General features: G+C 38.9%; 1 protein-coding gene across 2 annotated transcripts; it reads left to right on the top strand.

The window, feature by feature from the left end:
- The first annotated feature begins 175 nt into the window (after nucleotides 1-175).
- On the top strand, nucleotides 176-16,587 carry LOC140943066 (uncharacterized). Of its 2 annotated transcripts, XM_073392118.1 has the most exons (14): nucleotides 178-1,260; nucleotides 3,929-4,754; nucleotides 6,890-6,955; nucleotides 7,272-7,337; nucleotides 7,909-7,977; nucleotides 9,187-9,387; nucleotides 10,065-10,178; nucleotides 11,439-11,510; nucleotides 12,565-12,666; nucleotides 13,097-13,237; nucleotides 13,542-13,589; nucleotides 13,992-14,063; nucleotides 14,841-14,932; nucleotides 15,645-16,584. In XM_073392118.1, exons 1-14 carry the CDS (start codon nucleotides 1,167-1,169, stop codon nucleotides 15,725-15,727), a joined length of 2,046 nt encoding a protein of 681 aa, XP_073248219.1. In that variant the 5' UTR covers nucleotides 178-1,166; the 3' UTR covers nucleotides 15,728-16,584. The 2 variants fall into 2 exon arrangements, with proteins under 2 accessions (XP_073248220.1, XP_073248219.1); XM_073392119.1 differs by lacking the exon at nucleotides 13,992-14,063 and having other exon boundaries at nucleotides 176-1,260; nucleotides 15,645-16,587.
- The last annotated feature ends 2,391 nt before the right edge of the window (nucleotides 16,588-18,978 follow it).

Raw genomic sequence — 18,978 nt, 5'->3', positions numbered from 1 at the left:
TTATTAGAGATTTTCTTTTCAAAATCAAAGATTTTTTTCTTAGAGTGGACCAAACAAAGGTTTCGCCAAAGGTTTTCTTTGACTAGGATCGATATAAAGAACAGACAAACATTTCGCTGTCTCGTTTTTGTGTTTGACGTGCGTGCTTTTCCTTCTTGTGAAATCCTTGAAGCGTATTAATTTGCAGGCTGGATAACATTTCACAACTGCGTTTTCATGTTTCGTATTGTTACTAAGTTAAGCCTCGAAATTCCTATATTTTGACTAAAATATCTTTCCAATAATTTTTCCAAGCGACTTATAACTGTAATTTGTGCATTGTCTTTTACTTTCACAATATTTTTGAAAGCAGATTCTTCAAATGGCTTGTCTCCATGTAGCGTGACTAGGAAGCCCTTGTTATATGATACAAATTTGGATGAGATAACGAGGTAATTACTTTTATGTCCTTAAGTATGCCGTGAATGATAAACAATTGCATATTAAAGAAGTCGCGGTTTATCATTTAGCTCAAAAGATGTGAGAGAGATAAACCTCTCCTTTTGTTTGGAACGCGAGGTTTTGTTTGTCCACTTACATCACAACTTAAAGCTGTACCAGCCGTTGTGGTTTCCAATCTTTCTGTTGGTAAGGAGTTTACGATGTAAACATCGTTCTTTCTTTGATGGTTCAATATTTACATACAGAAACACTGGGTGCATTTTGTTCGTATCAACGCGAGAAGTTTCCACAAGAATGAATTTTTAAGCGAATTATTATGACCTCTCGGCAGTTGGCCAAACTGTGGTGAGTCTCTGAACTGCGTGTTCCTTGCCGACACAATCAACTTGTACGAAGGAATGTTCCCTGTACCATTGAAGTCAGCAGCTTGTTCCAAAGCTATAATTCAACATCGCAACGGGCACAACATTCTCTGAACAGAACGCGAAAGGTTACAAACATAACTTGCACTTAAACGCATTTGGACTTCAAACGCGTTCACTTTGGATGACAAAAGGAAACTTCATCCCTCGCCGGCAATTTGTGTTTGCTTTGTTTTATACACATGCTGCAGACAGCGCGGAAAGAACTTCCGTCTCTGCTCCGAATAATTAAATAACACAAGAACTACTCTCCAACTTTGGTCATACGCGTTGGCGTTTAATAATGTGCCGTCGTTTTTCTTAATGATGTCGAAAGTTGACTACATCTTCTGGTTCGCTGTGTTGACTTTCGTGGCACCGCTGGTCAACCCAAGACCCAGAAATTCAAGACAACCGGGTAAGTTATTTTATTTTATTTTTTTTTTTTCATGCGATTATGACCTTTACGTAAAAACGCTTGTACTAGCAATACTGAGCAATAGCAATATAGCGGCAGTTTGTGTTTATCAATTTTTTGTTGCACAGCGTGCAACTTCTCAAACATTTGTTCAAAATTTCTTGTGAAAAATATCTCTTCTATAACAGTTATTAAACTGTTTGTGCGTTTTCCGAGGTCAAAATGAATTAGACCAAATGTGTGTTAATAATCGATAGCGATATGTTGATGCCAGTGAGGTTTTGTATTGTGTTTCAACTAATTTCTAGGGGTATCCCAGACGGGACTGTCTTATTTTATAACCCCATTAATTCTCCACAAAATTTACGTTCATCTTGTGTTTAGCTAAATTATTAATTGAAACAAAGGTTTAGATATAACGAGGCTTTGATGTGGACAGGCTCATTGTAGCGTTGTAGGCAGATTAAAAGCCCAATGGAAAAACAGATCAGTGTTTGAAATTCTGTTTTTGTGTACGTTGTGCATGCGAATTTTATTGCCTCGTTTTTACTGTGCTTTGTAGCGTATTCATAGATTTGTTTGCAAAAGTGTAGTTCATTGCAATTTACAGCTTTGATAAACAGCAAATTCACTAACAGGCAATAATACTTTTGTCGAAACAGCCAGCGGTCTCCGGATGTGTTATCTCAGCATTTACTTAACTCTCCTGATCGGGTTCTAAATGTTATAAACTTTGTCGTAGTAAGACTTTTCGTATTTCAAAGAACCAAATCATGATCGCAGGAATATCTGTTCGAAAGTCTCCTGTCAACATCAAAATTTGTAATTTAAATTAGGCTTTGTAAAATGTCCTCGCCCCCAACCGGAATTGGTGCTCTTCGATTTTTGAAAACAGAAAACGCAGCTGGTGAATTTGTGCATATTAAAGATATTTTAACAAAACTATTCCTCTGTACCGTGGAAGTACTATTTATTATAGTGTAACTTACGGCTTTTAATCTCAGCGGGTAGAAAGTGAAAGTTAAGGGTCTTTTCTGAAATATCGATAAACAGATTGAAGAACCATGTGAAAAAGTGCTAAAAAGGTAATCTGAGAGGTCACACCGCGCGTTTTGTTCGCAGTCTGACCATGACTGACGAAGAAAAACTGAAAAATAGGAAATGATTATAGTTAAATTATATTATTACTCCCGAGGCAAACCGCATTTCCCCGGTCTGCCACCGTGACTTAACATTAACTTGCTTGCACTTTGTAATAGGCATTGTAACAACTCTTTGGTACGAAAGCTACACCTTCCTGCCAACATTGTGGCGTAGAGATGGGCTTTAAAAAAACCACTGTTCGCGGGTTTGAACCGCAGTTTGCCACTGTTAAATGAATTAGAAGACTTAACAGCCTAATATTCATTCTTCTTTCGTGTTCCGTTCTTACAGAAAAGTGGTCGAAATTACAGTGTTCGTCTAATAACAATCCTACAAGTCAACAGAGACGTTGAACAAACAAATTGTTTTATCTTTATTTGACCGGAATAGACAGCACACAGTGTACATACTGTGTATTGCTGTTATGTCCAAACAACGCTGCATGGAACTGTAAACAATATCAAAACAAGCTGTCGTACATCTTAGCCTCCTAGCCCAAGTTATCAATTTGGATTGTTCTTTTTTTTTATTTAAGTGTAAAGTTTCTTCTTTTGCATAGAAAAGAGGTGTTTCAGCGCAAAGTTAGAAAGAAAACAGGGAATTTGAGTAGAACGAACTTAAAGCAACGGGATAATATTGGCTGTAACAGCCGTAAATTTAAAGATGAAATACTAGTAATGAAAAAAGGAAGTGCGTATTAATTGGGTTAAAATATTTTACTAATTATAAATCATAAAAGGAAATATATGATTATAAAGATGATAACATTAAATAGCGTTAATTTCAATAACAACGTTCTGAAAGGCTGCCTTGAATTATAGTTTTGTGGATGAAATCTTGCGGTGTAACCAATCAAATGATTTTAAAAAAATATAACCCTCGGTATATTCAAACGTCGGATAGCGCTATCCATCGGATGAATTACTATCCAGATGGTTAGTGTTATATAGGAAACCCAACTGCGTTGTCCACTGGATAGAGATTTATCCAGTGGAGCGCGTTATCCACTTTTGAACAACTGAGGCCAGTTTGAGAATTTGTTAAATTTAAAGTTCGGCACTCATGGAAAAGGATTTTAAGATTACATGCAATCTCGGATAAGTGTCTCACTCGCACAGCGCAGTGGCGATCCAGGGGAGGCCCCCCTATTCTTAGACCAAGAGACCGCCCCCCTCCCTTATCTAAGGGTCTGGATCCGGTACTGAAGTGGAAGTTTGGCGGGGAAATTGTGAGCGTCTCCCCATGAATTTCCCAGTCACGAAGTTAAATTAGTTCTCATTTAAACTGCCTTCGCCTTTGGATGATATAAGTTTTTGTTTTACAGAGATTGTATTTCCAAACGGCTTGATAATAAAGCGGAAATGAAACTGCCATTCGCATAGTATAAATCTAAAATGAAGTGGACAACGCGCACATAAATTAAAACTCGTCTACTACTAGATCTCTTCAAGTTTCTTCAGTTTATGCGAGTCATTTCTTATTTTCAGCATTTTTGTTGACATTTCTCTATACTCTATTTTTTTAGGAACTCTAACAGCTTGCGAAAGTAGACGGCACCTTTCTGATCCTCAAGGTACTTTAAGTAGCCCTAATTTCCCAGGCTCATATCCTGCAAACTCCTCTTGCACCTGGATCATAACGCCCCCGCGACATGTGAATTTGTCTGTGCGATTCATATCGTTCAATGTCAGTTCTGACTCTAAACAATGTGATGGAAAAAAGTGTGGATGTGACTTCGTTCACGTTGAAGAACTTGACCCGCCATATAATGTCGCAGGTTTAAACAGCAGATTTTGCAACGACAATCCGCCGAATTCGGTGTATAATTTAATGTCTAGAGTGAGGATTCGTTTTTCTTCGGATTCTGCAAAAGAAGGAATGGGGTTTCAACTAACATATCAAACGCTCGAGGTTCCAACTACGGCCCCTGTGACTTTTGACTTCACTCAAGTGCAAGCTCAAATAGGAGGCGGAGGTGCACTGCCTGTCAATCAAACAGTTGCCACAACGACGGTGGCAACCAGTAACTTTACAGACCCTCCAACGCAATCAATGACGTCACCCACTACTACGTCTGGTGTCAATAAACCTTTGTCTACGTTTACAAATGAAGTTACAACGAACACAGATGGGTCTGTTTTACCGTCTAAGAGTTTACCAGTCACTGAAGTAAGAAGGACTAGGACAGAAACCACTCACGTTGTGATGGTTGTTGAGAAGAAAAAAGTCATAGAGAAAGTTCCAGATATTATTATCCTTGGTCCTTCTGTCCCTGTAGTTATGATATTTGTTCTGGTTGTTGCCGGCATTGCTTGGTGGAATTACAAGTTTGACACCGACGAACTTAACAGGTATGCAGTACAATATAAACTTAATTTTAGGCAAGATTGGGCCATTTACTCACCAAAAATTATAAGAAAAGATTTCCAATTCGCTTAAGAAAATACTAAAAACATTTATGGCCATAAAAAGTATTGTCCAGAGGGTTTGAATGGTCACACTATAGGATTTTCACAGACGTGAACGTTTAACTCAAATGTTAGAACTACGTACTAAACAAATAGTGCCATGTGAAGATACAGCTGAAGAGGTTTCATTTAAATGGTAACGACATAGCATTTCATCCACAGACGCAAAAGTTAGAGTTAATTGCTCACGAAACAAATGGTAACACATTGTGAGAGTATAGCTGAAGAGGTTTCGTTTGCATGGTCACACCATAGGATTTTATCGAGACTCAAATATTAGAACTGCCCACTAAACAAATAGTAGGTGCATGTTCTCAAAGGACAGCTGAAGAGGGTTTACTTGCATGGTCACGAGTTAGGTTTTCTTCCACGCACAAAGTTAAGACTGTAAAGTACAGTTCACACCAGCATCTTTAACACTTTCTCTCGGTTACACAGAATGGAAGGGTTAAAGGCGGAGGTCCAGTTTAGTTAGAAACGAGTATAGACAACTAATAAGAAGGCTAAACTACGGCTTTTAAAAGAAGTCAATTTACAGTGGTATCTGTCGTTCTTGGATTGCCTGTGCAACTGTCAGCGTGCGGTCACAGAATGGTAGTCACGCGTATACAGTTTAGGGCTTGGCTGGTTATTTAACCATGTTTTTACTAGGTATGGCACCGCGCTACCACCCGAGGTAAAATAGAGACGGCTTTTTTCATTGTTCGTTTTTTGTACTTGAGTATGATCAAAAGCTGACTTTCCTTTTTAGACACTTCAGTCAAATGAGTAGCCGGTCCGATCTGGTTAGTCACGAAACTGTCCTACTGGCCCAGCTAAACCATGCATACAACTCGCCCATTGTGCTCTTGAATTCTGTCGTTACTAGTAAGTTTTATTTTCAGTTGAAAGCGAAGTTAAAAAATTGCAGCCAGTGTTATGGGAAATTTTCAAAACTACAATGCTGGTGGACACAGTTCTTTTAAAAGGAAAAGTTAATTGCTGTTTTGCCTCGGGGTTTTACGCAGGTGCACAACAAATGTGCCGGATATTTAAATGAAATCTCCATTGTTTCAAGACAATCGGCCTTCAAATGTGTTTTAGTAGGTGAATTAAAAAGATTCAGGTTTTTTGTTCTGTTCTCAACCTGTTTGTTTTTTCTTAATAATTTTTTTCGGTAAACATTGTATAGAACTGTCTTTCAATAACCCGATCCAAAGAATTTGCGGTAGTTTAGTTTCTCTCAGCAAAGTTGCCGTGTTAAATGTATGAAGAAAAATGCCAACCATTCTACCAATAAAACGGGAAAAAAGACTAAAAGTAATACAAAATAACGGACTGAAGAAAGTCAAGAAACCCATGAAATAACACTTTTGTAAAAGGCTATACCAGACTCACGAAGGACGTAAAGTAAATAAAATTCGTAAAAGGTGTAAAACAAAAGAAGTTTTAGACAATGATCTAGATCCCATTGCATTTGTTTTCCTATGTTATAGGCTTTTTATCTATTGCCATTATGTATTTTTATTTATCACTTCGCAAACTGCCTTTAACATCTGTACAAGTAGTCGCGAATGCTCCATTTTTAAGTCGAACCTTAAACTCGGCGAACAGTAATAGAGATGTAGTCAAAACCGTGTTCTTTTTTATCTTTCATCTTTAATTCCTAAAGCTTGTTTTATAAAACCTTTTTTGACGGTTGTTTCGGTGACCTGAAAAATCAACCTGAACGTGCCATGAAACACCGGAGGGCGGAGTTCATGATGTTACATATCAGATAATGCCTGAGCTCTGAGGCCTTCTCAAAAATAATGACCGAGCGCGAGCAAAAAAAAAGAAATTAAAGACTTGTAGGAAGGCTTTTTTGTTAAATTAGTCCTTTTATATTTTAGTCGTTTGACTGGAAAGCGTTTTTTATCGATTAGTTATTCACGGTAATTGTTATTGTTGTTGTTCAGTGCTTGTTAGTGAAAATGTCCACTAAGCAAAGCTCTTAAATCAATCGTCTCCTTAGTCACTAACCGTTGGTTCTGTTTCAGATATGAGTCCTATACAAGGAGTAGTAAAGCCAAAAATCGATACAAGAAAAGCATGCAAAATCTCAGGTGAATACATAAATTTCTCGTGTTTCCTGTGCTTTTATATTTATTATTTACGCTTGTGTTCTTGTCCTTTGGTAAAGTGTTTCTGGTAGTATATATGTTTGGGCCCTGTCAACACTAATGCGTTTCCAAAATTATGCGTTTTCGTTTTCATCGAAAATGCATTACGGGGCCCTACTTAATGTATACATTCTGTTAGCCTGTTCCAGGCTCTCAAATAGTGGGGAAGACGCGAAAGAGACTATCTCGGAGCCTAGAACAGGCTAACTTTCTGTCTGCGTCTTTTTCAGGAAAAATAACTCTTTTTTTTTCATTTTAGCAAAGGAAATTTGTATAATGAGATGACGAAAAACTGGAAAGGACAGTCATTTAGTGTGGGAACTGGGTAAGTACAATTAAGTAAGTGAGACCGCACTCACCTTGGAAAATGAATGAGGACGATTGAAGGGCTAGCATGTAAGGGACCTGCGCAATGAGTCACAGGAATCCCACGCAGTAAAATAGCCAAATGTAACGTTTCGAGAGCTACCGCAGTAAAGTTAAATTTTAAATGCCTCCACGATAATAACCATTTTTCTCTCCGTGTCAATCCCCCACTGAGACAGAATAAGTGCATAGCTTCTTTAGAAACCAAGTGCTTCATCCATTATTGTTCCCAACTTTTTGAATGATGATTATACGCCATGTAATTCACACTGTAATTTAAATAGCTTAATTCGCACAATAATTCTTATTTTACGACAGCTGGTACTGTTTGGAAAATATTTCTTTTTTTTTTCCTTTCCTTTCTTTAAATTTGTCTCTTCCCGAGCCTGGATTAGGCTTTTCTGTTCGCGGGTGGAAGTTATCGTGAATGTCTTAAATTATATGTGTGAATGAAAGAATGAAGAAAGTTGAAGTTTTGAAGTTGACAATAGACACTCTAGCAATCCTTAAAAAAGTTTTTTTTTGTTCAGATATAGGGGTAGTCCCATGGTTGGAAAAAAGACTTCATTCGCTGGCAGGTTTCTAGAAATAGCTGAGGGGTAAGTCATAATACAAACAACTTTCTATAACGGGCATTTATTTTGGTTTCAAAGATAGCAGACTTCCTACGGCGATCCGTAAACCCACAATAAGGAGACCGTTAAGATGCACACATTTACTCTGTCCCTTTGGTGTCCCTATTAGGGAGCTTTCACTTCATGTAACAAGCCTCGGACAGTCCCTTCACGGGACATTTCACTTAAACGTTAAAGACAAACCGCTTAAAGCTGTGTTCAATTCGCCGCTATAAAAAGAAGAAGGAAACTATGCCGAGTTAGCCGAGTCTTGTGGGACCGTTACTGGGGACGCGCCATTTAGCTATTGGCCAATTTGTTTTTCCCTGTCTCCAATAACAGTCCCAGAATTCTTTGCAGTTTCCATCTCGCTTCTGAAGTTGCAAATTAGTTGGAATCTTCTGCAATAAGATCACACAAAACGATTCGGATAAATCTCTGCTATGGGAATTTAAGAGCGTGGAGTGCTTCATTCCTCGGAATATTGTACCTCATGCAGAATGGCATATGTTGAAAAGTTATTCCAGAATAAAGGGTGTTTACATTGGTGTTATCGACGGTAACAACACCGCCGTGAAAAATACGGTTTGAGAGATAAACAGCATATCCGCTTTCTACTTAAAATTTATCCGCGTTCTTCAGTGATAGAATCGCAGGATTTGACGCATTACCGGTTTGTAAAACATCTCAGATCCTTCAGAATTATTAAAAGTTATAAAGATGTTGCTTTATAAGATTCCGCGATCTCTGAGTTCAAATGGCGGAAGGGGTACTTCAGAATAATTAAGACTTTTTAAACTGTCACATTACTACTCTCTCCTCCGCCGTTTAAGAAAAGACGTTTTTGATCGACGCACGTCAACCGGAAGTGAGGCCTTCTACCTTTCGATATGCCTTGACGCTAACAAATTTGAATTTCTAAGTTTCTTTTCTCTTACAAAGACGATTTACCCGAGAGTTTGAATCAAACCACTGCCCAAGGATGCAAAAAGTCCACTTTCGGGTGACGTCCGTCGCTCAAAAACGTCTTTGCCTAAGCTCCCTTTTGTGTCGTAGGGAGGCAGGGGGAAGGAAAAAATGAATGCGTCCCGCGCGCTTGCCATTTTTCGATTATTACTGTTTTTATAGGATAACCAGCAGGAGCCTCTGTGGAGGAGAGAGACATAACTATGTCAATGCCCTTTTTTTTTTCAGAGTCATCACTCCCCGGCCTTCTCGACCACCTTCGGCAGAATTGGCACCGCTGACCAAGTCTCCTCCTGAATCACCTACATTCCTCTCCCCTAGCAACGCGCGGGCTAACGCGGCTGGCGGAGGATCTCGACCCAGCTCTCGCCCCGCTTCACTTCTGTTGAGGGATGCCTTGATTAATATGTTTGGAGGATCAAGCGAAGGGTAAGAGAAACATAATTTTCGTTTAGTTTCCCTTTTACCACAGGCAGACCACCTTGATAAGGGGTAGTTGCTTTTGTGTTGCTTCTTTGAACTTAAAGTGGATTTCCACTGTTGCGTAATTTTTAAGGGCGTACGCGTGTAAAATTCACGTGCGTAGAAAAATTAGAGGCAATGTTTTATAAAAGAGAGTGGTCAACTTCTTCCCACTAATACTATAGGAGATGTATGGAGACAACAGAGGTGTGTCGGGGTTTAAAGGATTAACGTATTTGGCCTTTGACATGCAAAGTTGAATGCTATTGTGTGCATGCCCATTCATAGCTGTCATTTCTTCCAATTTTCTCACGCCTTCACTTTCAAGACGACGGCTGACCAACTTAACTGTCATACCTAGTGAATACGCGTTGGGTTCCGGTAATGGAATCATAGTGAGCCGTACCTGCAATCTTGGACAAAATAAATGGAAAACCTAGATCCCTCTTCCCCCCAAATCATGGATGGGAAAATGGCGCGTTTTTGCCCTTCGCGCGGCTTCATCCTTGATTTGGGGGGGGATGGGCGTTTGCTGTTCCATTTTATTTTGTCCAAGATTGTGGCTTATTATCCCCGCAGGCCCTTTTTTCGGTTTTTTTACTTAATACTGCAGTCCATTTATAACACTTACCTTTTTCTTATAGTTCAAGTGAAAACCGAGACTCTGCCTCACCGTCAAAGCGAGCATCTAAGCGAGTTTCATTCATAGACGAGTCGGGTCAGCCGCTGGTACAAACCGAGGCCAGTCCATCAGAAGGGTACGTTTTCTGTTGTTGTTCAGATTTTTTTGGTGTCTTCTTTGTTGGGTGTTCTCCGTGCGTAGGAACTGTAGTAATCCTATCCTTTCATTCCTATTAGTTTCCAGTGAAAATAAATTCCCAAAAATTCCAAATTTCTTTTGTAAAAACCAGAGAAAAGAATAACACCATGCCAATTTTCTACCAAAGAGGTTTCACTGAAATGGTAACACGACAGGATTTCGTCCAAAGACTCAAAAGTTAGAACTACAGACTAAAGAAAGAGTACCATGTGAAAGTACTGCTAAGAGGTTTTATTTGAATGGTAACACCATGGGATTTCATCCACAGCCTCAAAAGTTAGAACTACATACTAAATAAATAGTACCATGTGAAAGTACTGCTGAAGAGGTTTCATTTGAATGGTAACACCATAGGATTTCATCCACAGACTCCAAAGTTAGAACTCCATACTAAATAAATAGTACCATGTGAAAGTACTGCTGAAGAGTTTTCATTTGAATGGTAACACCATAGGATTTCATCCACAGACTCAAAAGTTAGAACTACGAACTAAATAAATAGAACCATGTGAAAGTACTGCTTAAGAGGTTTCATATGAATGGTAGCACCATAGGATTTCATCCACAGACTCAAAAGTTGGTACTACATACTAAATAAATAGAACCATGTGAAAGTACTGCTAAGAGGTTTCATTTGAATGGTAACACCACAGGATTTCATCCACAGACTCAAGAGTTAGAGCCACATCATGATACTAAATAAATAGCATCACGTGAAAGTACTGCTGAAGAGGTTTCATTTAAATGGGAGTTAGGCTGACAAATCATCCCGCCATAACTTGGTCTAGAGGTGAAAGAGTTTATAAGGTACAAACTGATTAGGTGTAAGGGATTCTAAAACCTGGCTGTTCGTTGGTGTGTTAGATAAGGAGAATTTTGACGAAACTGCACCATTGTACCCTCGCAGGAATATTTTTTTATAAGAACAGTCTCAAGCGACTCAATCACCAAACGCTTGGTTACGTCAGTGATTTCGTCCTTCCCACAACAGTGAGGAGTAGAGAATCTTTTGTTTGGTCGCAGTAGTAATCGCGTAACAAATGTAAGGCGGTGGTTCCATTCTTCCCTTATATGATAGCGTGACTAAAGAAAGTTGGGCGGTCGTACCTACTTGATGCGCGAGTTCTGAATGGCTGATTAACTTATCCGGCTGAAAGAAGTATGCAATAAAAGCTGATTCTTAAATTGTATCTTTTAGAATTGAAGAAAAACACGACAAATTAGACCAAGGAACATTTGAAGAGGCTCCTCAACCGGTAGTGAAGCCGAGGTTTGTTTTGATAATTGCTGGTAGTTATTTCATCTGTTGTTGTTAGTTTTCAAAGCCTGCTCTTAACATTTTTTCGAATTTCGTGGTTGTGTTTACCTCCCTGAGTAACTGGCCACCTTGTAATGGATTCCCTGCTTAATCTGTGCAATCCTTAAATGGTCAACTGCAGCATTCCTGAAAGTAAGCGATCAGTTGTGAAACTATCGTCCACTAAAGATGATGTTACACGGGACGATAAAAGGAAGGACGACTTTTAACGCAACACGTCATTTCAACATTGTTGCGACATTTTTTCGAATGGTTGCAACATTGTTCCAACATTGCTACCCTGTGATGCGCAAAAAATCGTCCTTGCGAATCGTCCCGTGTAACATCACCTTAAGAGGCCATGTCCACACGAATCCGGACAATTTGTAAACCGTATATTTTTTTATCCGTATTCGTGTGGACGGGGCCTTAAATCGCTCTCGGTTTAAAAACAGTGCGCTTTCGGTGTCCAGGTTTACTGGTTTCGTGTAGGCGGGAGGCCGATTCATGTAAAAAGGTATGCGGTTTAAAAAAATCTCCGGATTCGTGTGAACGTAGCCTGATACTCCAAAATTTCTAATCAATTGTCTCAGTAATTTTAGTGGGAAACTATCCATTGTTCAGTTATGTAATACACTAATGTATAGGGCGATTTTCGTATCACCTTGAAAAATGGTTTCGGTAAGTGTTCGTTATTTTTTTTATCAGCAAATGGATGAAAAGATCAAAACACGGACTCTTCGTTTTCCCGCCAAAAAAAACCCTAATATGGAGAAAGTATTATTCGATTGGCCAATCGTGTTGTAGTATGACGTCAAAGCGAAGTATCAGTTGATTTCTAGAAAGTTCTCAGGAGGGAAGTTTTTTCACCCGAGTGTTCGGCTAACCAACCAAAAGCCACGCGCGTTTGTATCCGTTCGATAAACCAATCAAATCGCTCTATTTTCGTTCGTTTGTTGTTTCTGTTTTGTTCGCGCGTTTTTCATTTCAAGGTCATATTATTTTGATCTTCTTGTGTATATTGTAGGAGGTTGCAGGTCCCAGCAATCGTTGTGAGACAGCCAAGTGAAGATAGTGATGATGAAGCACAGCCCCTGCCTGTCAGAAGAAGGAAAGACCCTGTACACGAGTATGTCGAACTTGAAAGTTTACACTATTCTCCAGCGCTACTTAAGAGAATATTTGTTATTAGATCCAGTCTCAACTTATTTCGTTTAAACCAATTTTCCCCGCCTGATGATGAAAATGAGATATTAGAGAGATTTCAAATCACTTTTACAGCTAACGTTATTGACAGTAGAGAGATTTAGAGCCGCGCAAACGGCAAACGTGAATTTTTACCACGTGGCCAAGTTTTCCCTTTACTAGTCTGTTGCAATGTTCATTACTTCTACAAAATATTAGTAGTGTCACGTTAGTTTTATCCATAAGAATTGTTTTGGACAGTTTTTATCTGCTCATTTTCTATTTTGAGATATTACCTGCTTGAATCTCCCCGCCGTTTGCCGTTTGACGTAAACGTGACTCTAAATCTCTCTATTATCACGTGATCACATCAGGTTTGACGCACCAGTGATGACATCCTCAGAGGAGTCCCCGGATGTAGAGTCTTCCTGGCCCGTGTTTGATGAAAATGACGAAGATGCGCTTGGACAATCTGAAGATGATGACAGCCAAACGCCCACTTGGGATGACCACGAGTAAGTAAACCGTCCTAAAAGTCGCTTTCAAACTATACTGACGTCTGCTAGAAGGAATTTTAGGTGAAATAAGTCTTGAAATTACACAGAGATGCGGGAAAGAAATCTAAAAAAAGACTTTCTGTGAACAGCCAGAATCTTAAAAATATCTGGCATGATTTTTTCATCAATTGCAATATGTTTTTATATTATTATTATTTTAAAAGAAGTATGCGGGGCGATCACTTCTTTTTGTGTTTTAATTAATTAATTTTGAATTAATTAATTAAGCATTCAAATTTATTAGCTTATCCTTGCATTACAGAGAAAAATATCCGGACTCCAGCTCAGAGGAGATTCTAGATAGAAGCCTGTAAGTTTTTTAATTGTTAACTTTTTCAAACTGTCAAAAGCTTCACAACGGTCAGACGTAAAAAATGTCCTCGTTTTTTGTTACCAAAGGTCATTTCATGAAATCAGTAAGAAGTTAATAGAGAAACTGCACTGAAACACGATAACAAGCCGGTAAACTTTGTCCTTTTGATCATTTAATTTTTCACTGCATATACGGCATGCGCACATTACGTTTGACTGTTGTTAAGTGAAAAGCATACGCTTTTCATTCTGATCATCTCTTGCATTCATCACAATCTTCTTTTAAAAGGAGAATTCAAAAAAGGTTTAAAGAAACTTACTGTGCAGCAAAAAATATACAACATTGAGTTTATAAAGCATACAATTTTCATACCATACGTGTCGTCATTTTTGTTCACAGAATATTTCCCGATCTAGAGGACTTCCTTCTCAACTTAGATAAAGATTCGGTTGATGAACCGCCGTACAGCTGGTAGGTACCCTGTGCTCTGTGTTACCCTGCCTGTGAACTAAGACATTGCACGACATTGCATATAACCAGTCACTCACAACTTAATATTCTTCTATTATGAACTCATTTAGCCAAAGTGTAGTAGCTAGCAATATCCGCTTGTTCCTGAATGTTAAGTGTAGACTGAGTCATCGATGTGACACTGTTGTTTAGTTGAGATGCTCGTGGCTTTTATTTACTACCTGTTATCACGGTTATTGTTGCGACTGTATACAACTGTCCCCAAAGGGGAGGTGAATAGTGGTGGGCATGTGTATACCGAACTTCCAAGCATCGAGATATATTGAGGAGGATAATTATTTTAGTGTTTACCAAATCAGTTGGACACGGGATTTTCTTCATGCAAATTCAGTGCGAAGTTAACACCGCTGATACAGCTGCTTAATTTATCGCTAAAATCTCGTCCTCCGAAACTGTCGTGAAAGGCGGGGTGTAATTTGATCTCCTGTCCTAAATCATTGATTAGCCAAGGATATTCCGAGTTACGGGAGGCAATCAAAACTGCGAAAAGTGCTATCCACTGATTTGGAAAGTATTAAATGACGATATCACTTTTTTTTGTCGATCCAATTCCTAATGAAGATTGAAGTTAAGTTTGAACAGAATTCTGAGAATTGGAATTCAACACCTCGCAGTTGTGCTAACCTCAACGCAATAAAAGAAACTTTTTAGAGTTGGCATCATGTCACACAAATTTATTTCACTGGTAATCACAAAATATTTTTCTTACTTTTTTAGTGCAAGTCACGTGCGAGATATCTTAAGGAAAAGCTACGGTGACGAAGGACCAGGTGGCCTGGGACCTAGTGCTGTGCTTAATGTGCCAGAAGGTAAATATAGCGATGTTTGGTGTAGTTTGCGTTACACTCCTGAGCGATGTTTGAGGTAGTTTGCGTTACACTCCTGAGCGATGGTTGGTGCAGTTTGCGTGACACTCCTGAACGATGTTTGGAATAGTTTGCGTGACACTCCTGATTTATTAAATTAAGGGTACGTTAATCAGGCCGATGAAAAATTGACCGGACACTTCGTTCACGGGAAACCATTTAATATTTTCTCTCTGTTCACACGGACCTTTGATTTTCGTGCGGTTAAGGTGATTCCGTGTGAACCGAACAATTAAATGTACGAATTGTCAATTCGTCCGTGGCCGTTTGAACGTAGCGTCAGGTGGTTGGCTCTTTAACGTGGCGTATTGAGTAGGGTCTCGTATTGGTATGAATCTGGACCCAGCCTCGCCTGGAAACTTTAAAGCAAGTGGTCTGTTTATCAGGTTCTCTTTCCAGCCACTGGAGTAAAGTCTTTGTATGTCTAAGGAAATTTCATTTAGCCTGCGTAGCATTGCGGTTTTGATTGGGCGCGCAAAGTGATATAAAGGCGGGCGAGCGGTAGTGCGTCCGACAAAACCATCATGCTACGCAGGCTAAGTTTCATTCAGTTAGAAGATTTTCCATTTTGCAACTCAGTTGGCCGTTGTTATCTTGTATATACCATTTTAACTGAAGTTAAATAACATCTATTTCCTTTCCTCCTTATCTGCAGAATTTCTTGGTATGATACGCGGCTCGCCCCGGTACTTTGACAGAGCAAAGGAAGACCCGGATGAAGTCGATGATGTCGACTAGACGTGACGTCCAATTTAGCGGCTGATCTGAAAAGCTGTATGTTCGTTTCCAGGACATTTATCTTACGAAAATGTCACGAAACAATACTGTAGTCCAACTCCAGTGGACTGGGTTCCTCGAGTTTCTTGTTCAACAAGAAACGTTATTCTCCTTTTGAATTCCGGAAGAAAGAACTACGAACCATATAAACACTGATTTAGCGCGCGTGTAAATTGCCACGCAAGAAAAAAAAATGATGTAAATAGATATCTTTTTCTCATTGATTGGGGAAAGGTTTTTTTGGTACCTTTTTAAAGATGTGGAAAATGAGTGGAAAGAGGAAATGGTTTTCTGCTGAAGAAGCATTTACCAAGATGACGAAGTGTTCGATTTTTGACTTGATTAGTTGGTATTTTTTAGCCATCTACCAAGATAGATGAAATTTGTTGTTCATTTTTGCAACAGTGGATTTAATAATGTTACTGTAATGGTATCGATGTTAATTAAATACTCCGTTTGCTTCTAAGTTCTGTTTATTGTTATCTTGAAACCTGGGGATCGAGCAGTGGAATACGCTAGTGTTTGTGGCAGTCACCGGGGACGCGTGTGATTCAGAAAAAGGTTATGGCGGACAGGGGTGACCTCCCGAGCTCAAACTACACCAAGATCTTAGGGTGCCGAGGAGTACTAGGAACGAATGTTGGCTTCGTATGATGCCGACTTCGGAGATTCTTTCACAAAACCATTTGAACATAATGTGGATACCATCTCTCTTAAAGCACTATGATTGGTAAATTTAGCCTAAATTCAAAAGTTTGTCTGGATGCAATACATGACAGAAAAATCGTGTACCTCAGTGTAAGAACCTGTGAACTTTTTCTTTGTTTCGCACCTTTCACTCTCGTACAAAGGGCTGCTTGGTCCGGCAGTGATTTTCAAAAGATGTTTGTGAATTGCTAATCATGACTATTAAAGCAGTCACGTCCATGGCGGCAATAAGAATTTTAATTTTGTATTTCCCGCGACTTAATAGCGATAAAAATTTCGTTTTTTAACTGGCAATTTAATGTCTAATGTTCCTCAACTTAACGCGCTTTTACCCGGCAATAAATGACCGAGACGTTTTGAAAGTTGTTATTCTTTTTTGCAAACTTTCCTACATCCAAGCGTTAATTATTTATTGTTGCTTTTCTCTCTGAATTTCCAAGGTCCAGCGATGCTTATACTTTTTCTCGATATCCCATGCGTATTCATCTTTTTTTCCAAGATCAGAGCCACGTTAGATAGTTGAGCAAGTCGGCTTTTTTCCCTTTGAACGTGTTCTTGAAGTGTTGATTTCTCACCGTTGAACCAAGTGCGTGCTTTTAATTCTCGCAGTATCAAGGGAAGAGTTCAACGAGCGATTCCGACAAACCTATTACATCACCCTTCCTACACTACCATTGTGTAAATGCCACGTACATTTCTCAAGGTGGTATGAATTTTAATCGAGACACCGTATAAATGGAGGACAGATTTCAAGCTGATTTTATTGATATCCAGTCAGCAAAGTGGTTACAGTGGTGGTGCAGTGAAGTCCAAACTCGGCCAAAGCGAGATCTGTCATCTGTGGCGTGGAATGATTGTTGGTTACGACTCACTTCTACCCCTTCGAGAATACCAGGTTTGTGCTTTCATAGTTTAAACTTTAAATTTAGCCTGTTTAGCTATCGTTACATAAATTAATATTCCCAGTTGAGTATAAAATCTAATCAACGAAACGGTGTTGGTCTAACAGCAGAAACCAGTGCATTTTAACGATTCTTACATAGTGCACTGCCTAATATTTTTGCTGAAAGAATTAAAGATTCCTTTTTTACGAAACTGAATTTTGTGCATGATTCTTTTCCTCGTTTTTGTTTCCGTCGCCCCAATCGTCAGTTACCAGTGTATATGTCCCAACTATTAAATTTGCTCTGTCGCTATCCGCTTCAATCGATGATCGTGAGCAGGACGGGAAAACTTTAAGTTTGTGCGCTATCATCACAAGAATCTCCGCATGCGATGTTGAAGGTCCTTTTAATTTTGTATGTCCATAGCGCTGGGGGTTTTCGAAGCAAAGTAACGTACAGTGTAGTGCTCTATTTGTGGAGCCATCCTTTCGCTGTAAGAAGTTTAAACATATGAATGATTTCACAGGCTATGCAAATTCCTACAAACGTGTAAAAAATGCCTATGGCATGGGATTTAAGGTCGGCAAGTGGCTGGACAGGTTAAAAATTGTTACGAGTCACTTGGGGTGTTATTAAGACTCCTAGGCATAAAGTTCAAATTTAATGGCACGGAAATACGGCAAAATATAGCTAGTTTTATAACATATTTCTCAGGTTTAGCGTAAGATTACGTCGTTGGGATGGTAATATGGATGATATAAAGAACTAAGTAGGGTAAAGCAAAACCCAGTCACTAGATTTCCTTATGAATTTGCAGACCGCTTGTTGGACTAAGGAATTGGATATCATAAGAAACTTTATTGACACAAAACTCCTTTCACTGTTTTATTTTGAGACCTAAGTTGCATGTGGGCAGGAATTCATCCCAATTTCGTCAACTTTAGTACAGTAGAAAAGTAGTATTTACAACAACAAATAACGCTTTCCACTTTTTAACAGGTAGTGCCTGACGATAAAGAAAAGCAGAACAATTTGCCTTCCAGGAAAGTCTTCAAAATAACAATAAAAGTACTGCCACGGTCCTTATCAAGGATATGCAGCCAACTCATTTGTTTGTCTGTCATTTATTCAGTATATACCAAACTTATGGTAAGTTAATTTTTTGCACAACACAATCGGTGAGTCGGGTCTTCATGCAATTTTCCATTGTTTTGAACAGGTTATTATTTTAGATAAATTTCAAGAACAGGTTGTTGAGCTGCAACAGAAGATCATTATTACAAATGATAACCTACTGTTTCAATTCGGTGACCATAATAATAACCTGCTAGTTCCAAAACTATGGAAACGTACGCGCTCAGTCATTATTTTAATAAGGTCTCGCGGCTCTGCGATGAAGCTTTATTACTTTCCAAAAATTTTGATGCAAGTTTTGTGCTCTCTCTGAATTTCTGGTTTGGTATATACGCCAACACAACTGCATGTTGTATTTAGTTATAAATTAAACCTCTTGAGATTTAACAGTCAAAAATATCAGAATCTAAAAACAGTGTACCCTTTTAAATTCACAAAAGAAAGTACGGTTTCGTAGAGAAAATTAAAACTTCCCCAAAGCTAACT

The sequence above is a fragment of the Porites lutea genome, chromosome 7 (genome assembly GCF_958299795.1).
Source record: "Porites lutea chromosome 7, jaPorLute2.1, whole genome shotgun sequence".
Lineage (NCBI taxonomy): Eukaryota > Metazoa > Cnidaria > Anthozoa > Scleractinia > Poritidae > Porites > Porites lutea.
The sequence above is the reverse complement of the archived record's forward strand: the minus strand, read 5'-3'. Positions and strand labels throughout refer to the sequence as shown.

What these genes read in the sequence shown, in the direction of transcription:
- LOC140943066 (XM_073392118.1), top strand. Translation starts at nt 1,167, where the DNA reads ATGATGTCGAAAGTTGACTACATCTTCTGGTTCGCTGTGTTGACTTTC. An exon ending in AAAAGCATGCAAAATCTCAG is followed by an intron (nt 6,956 to 7,271) that starts GTGAATACATAA and finishes TTTTCATTTTAG; the next exon opens with CAAAGGAAATTTGTATAATG. An exon ending in TGTGCTTAATGTGCCAGAAG is followed by an intron (nt 14,933 to 15,644) that starts GTAAATATAGCG and finishes CCTTATCTGCAG; the next exon opens with AATTTCTTGGTATGATACGC.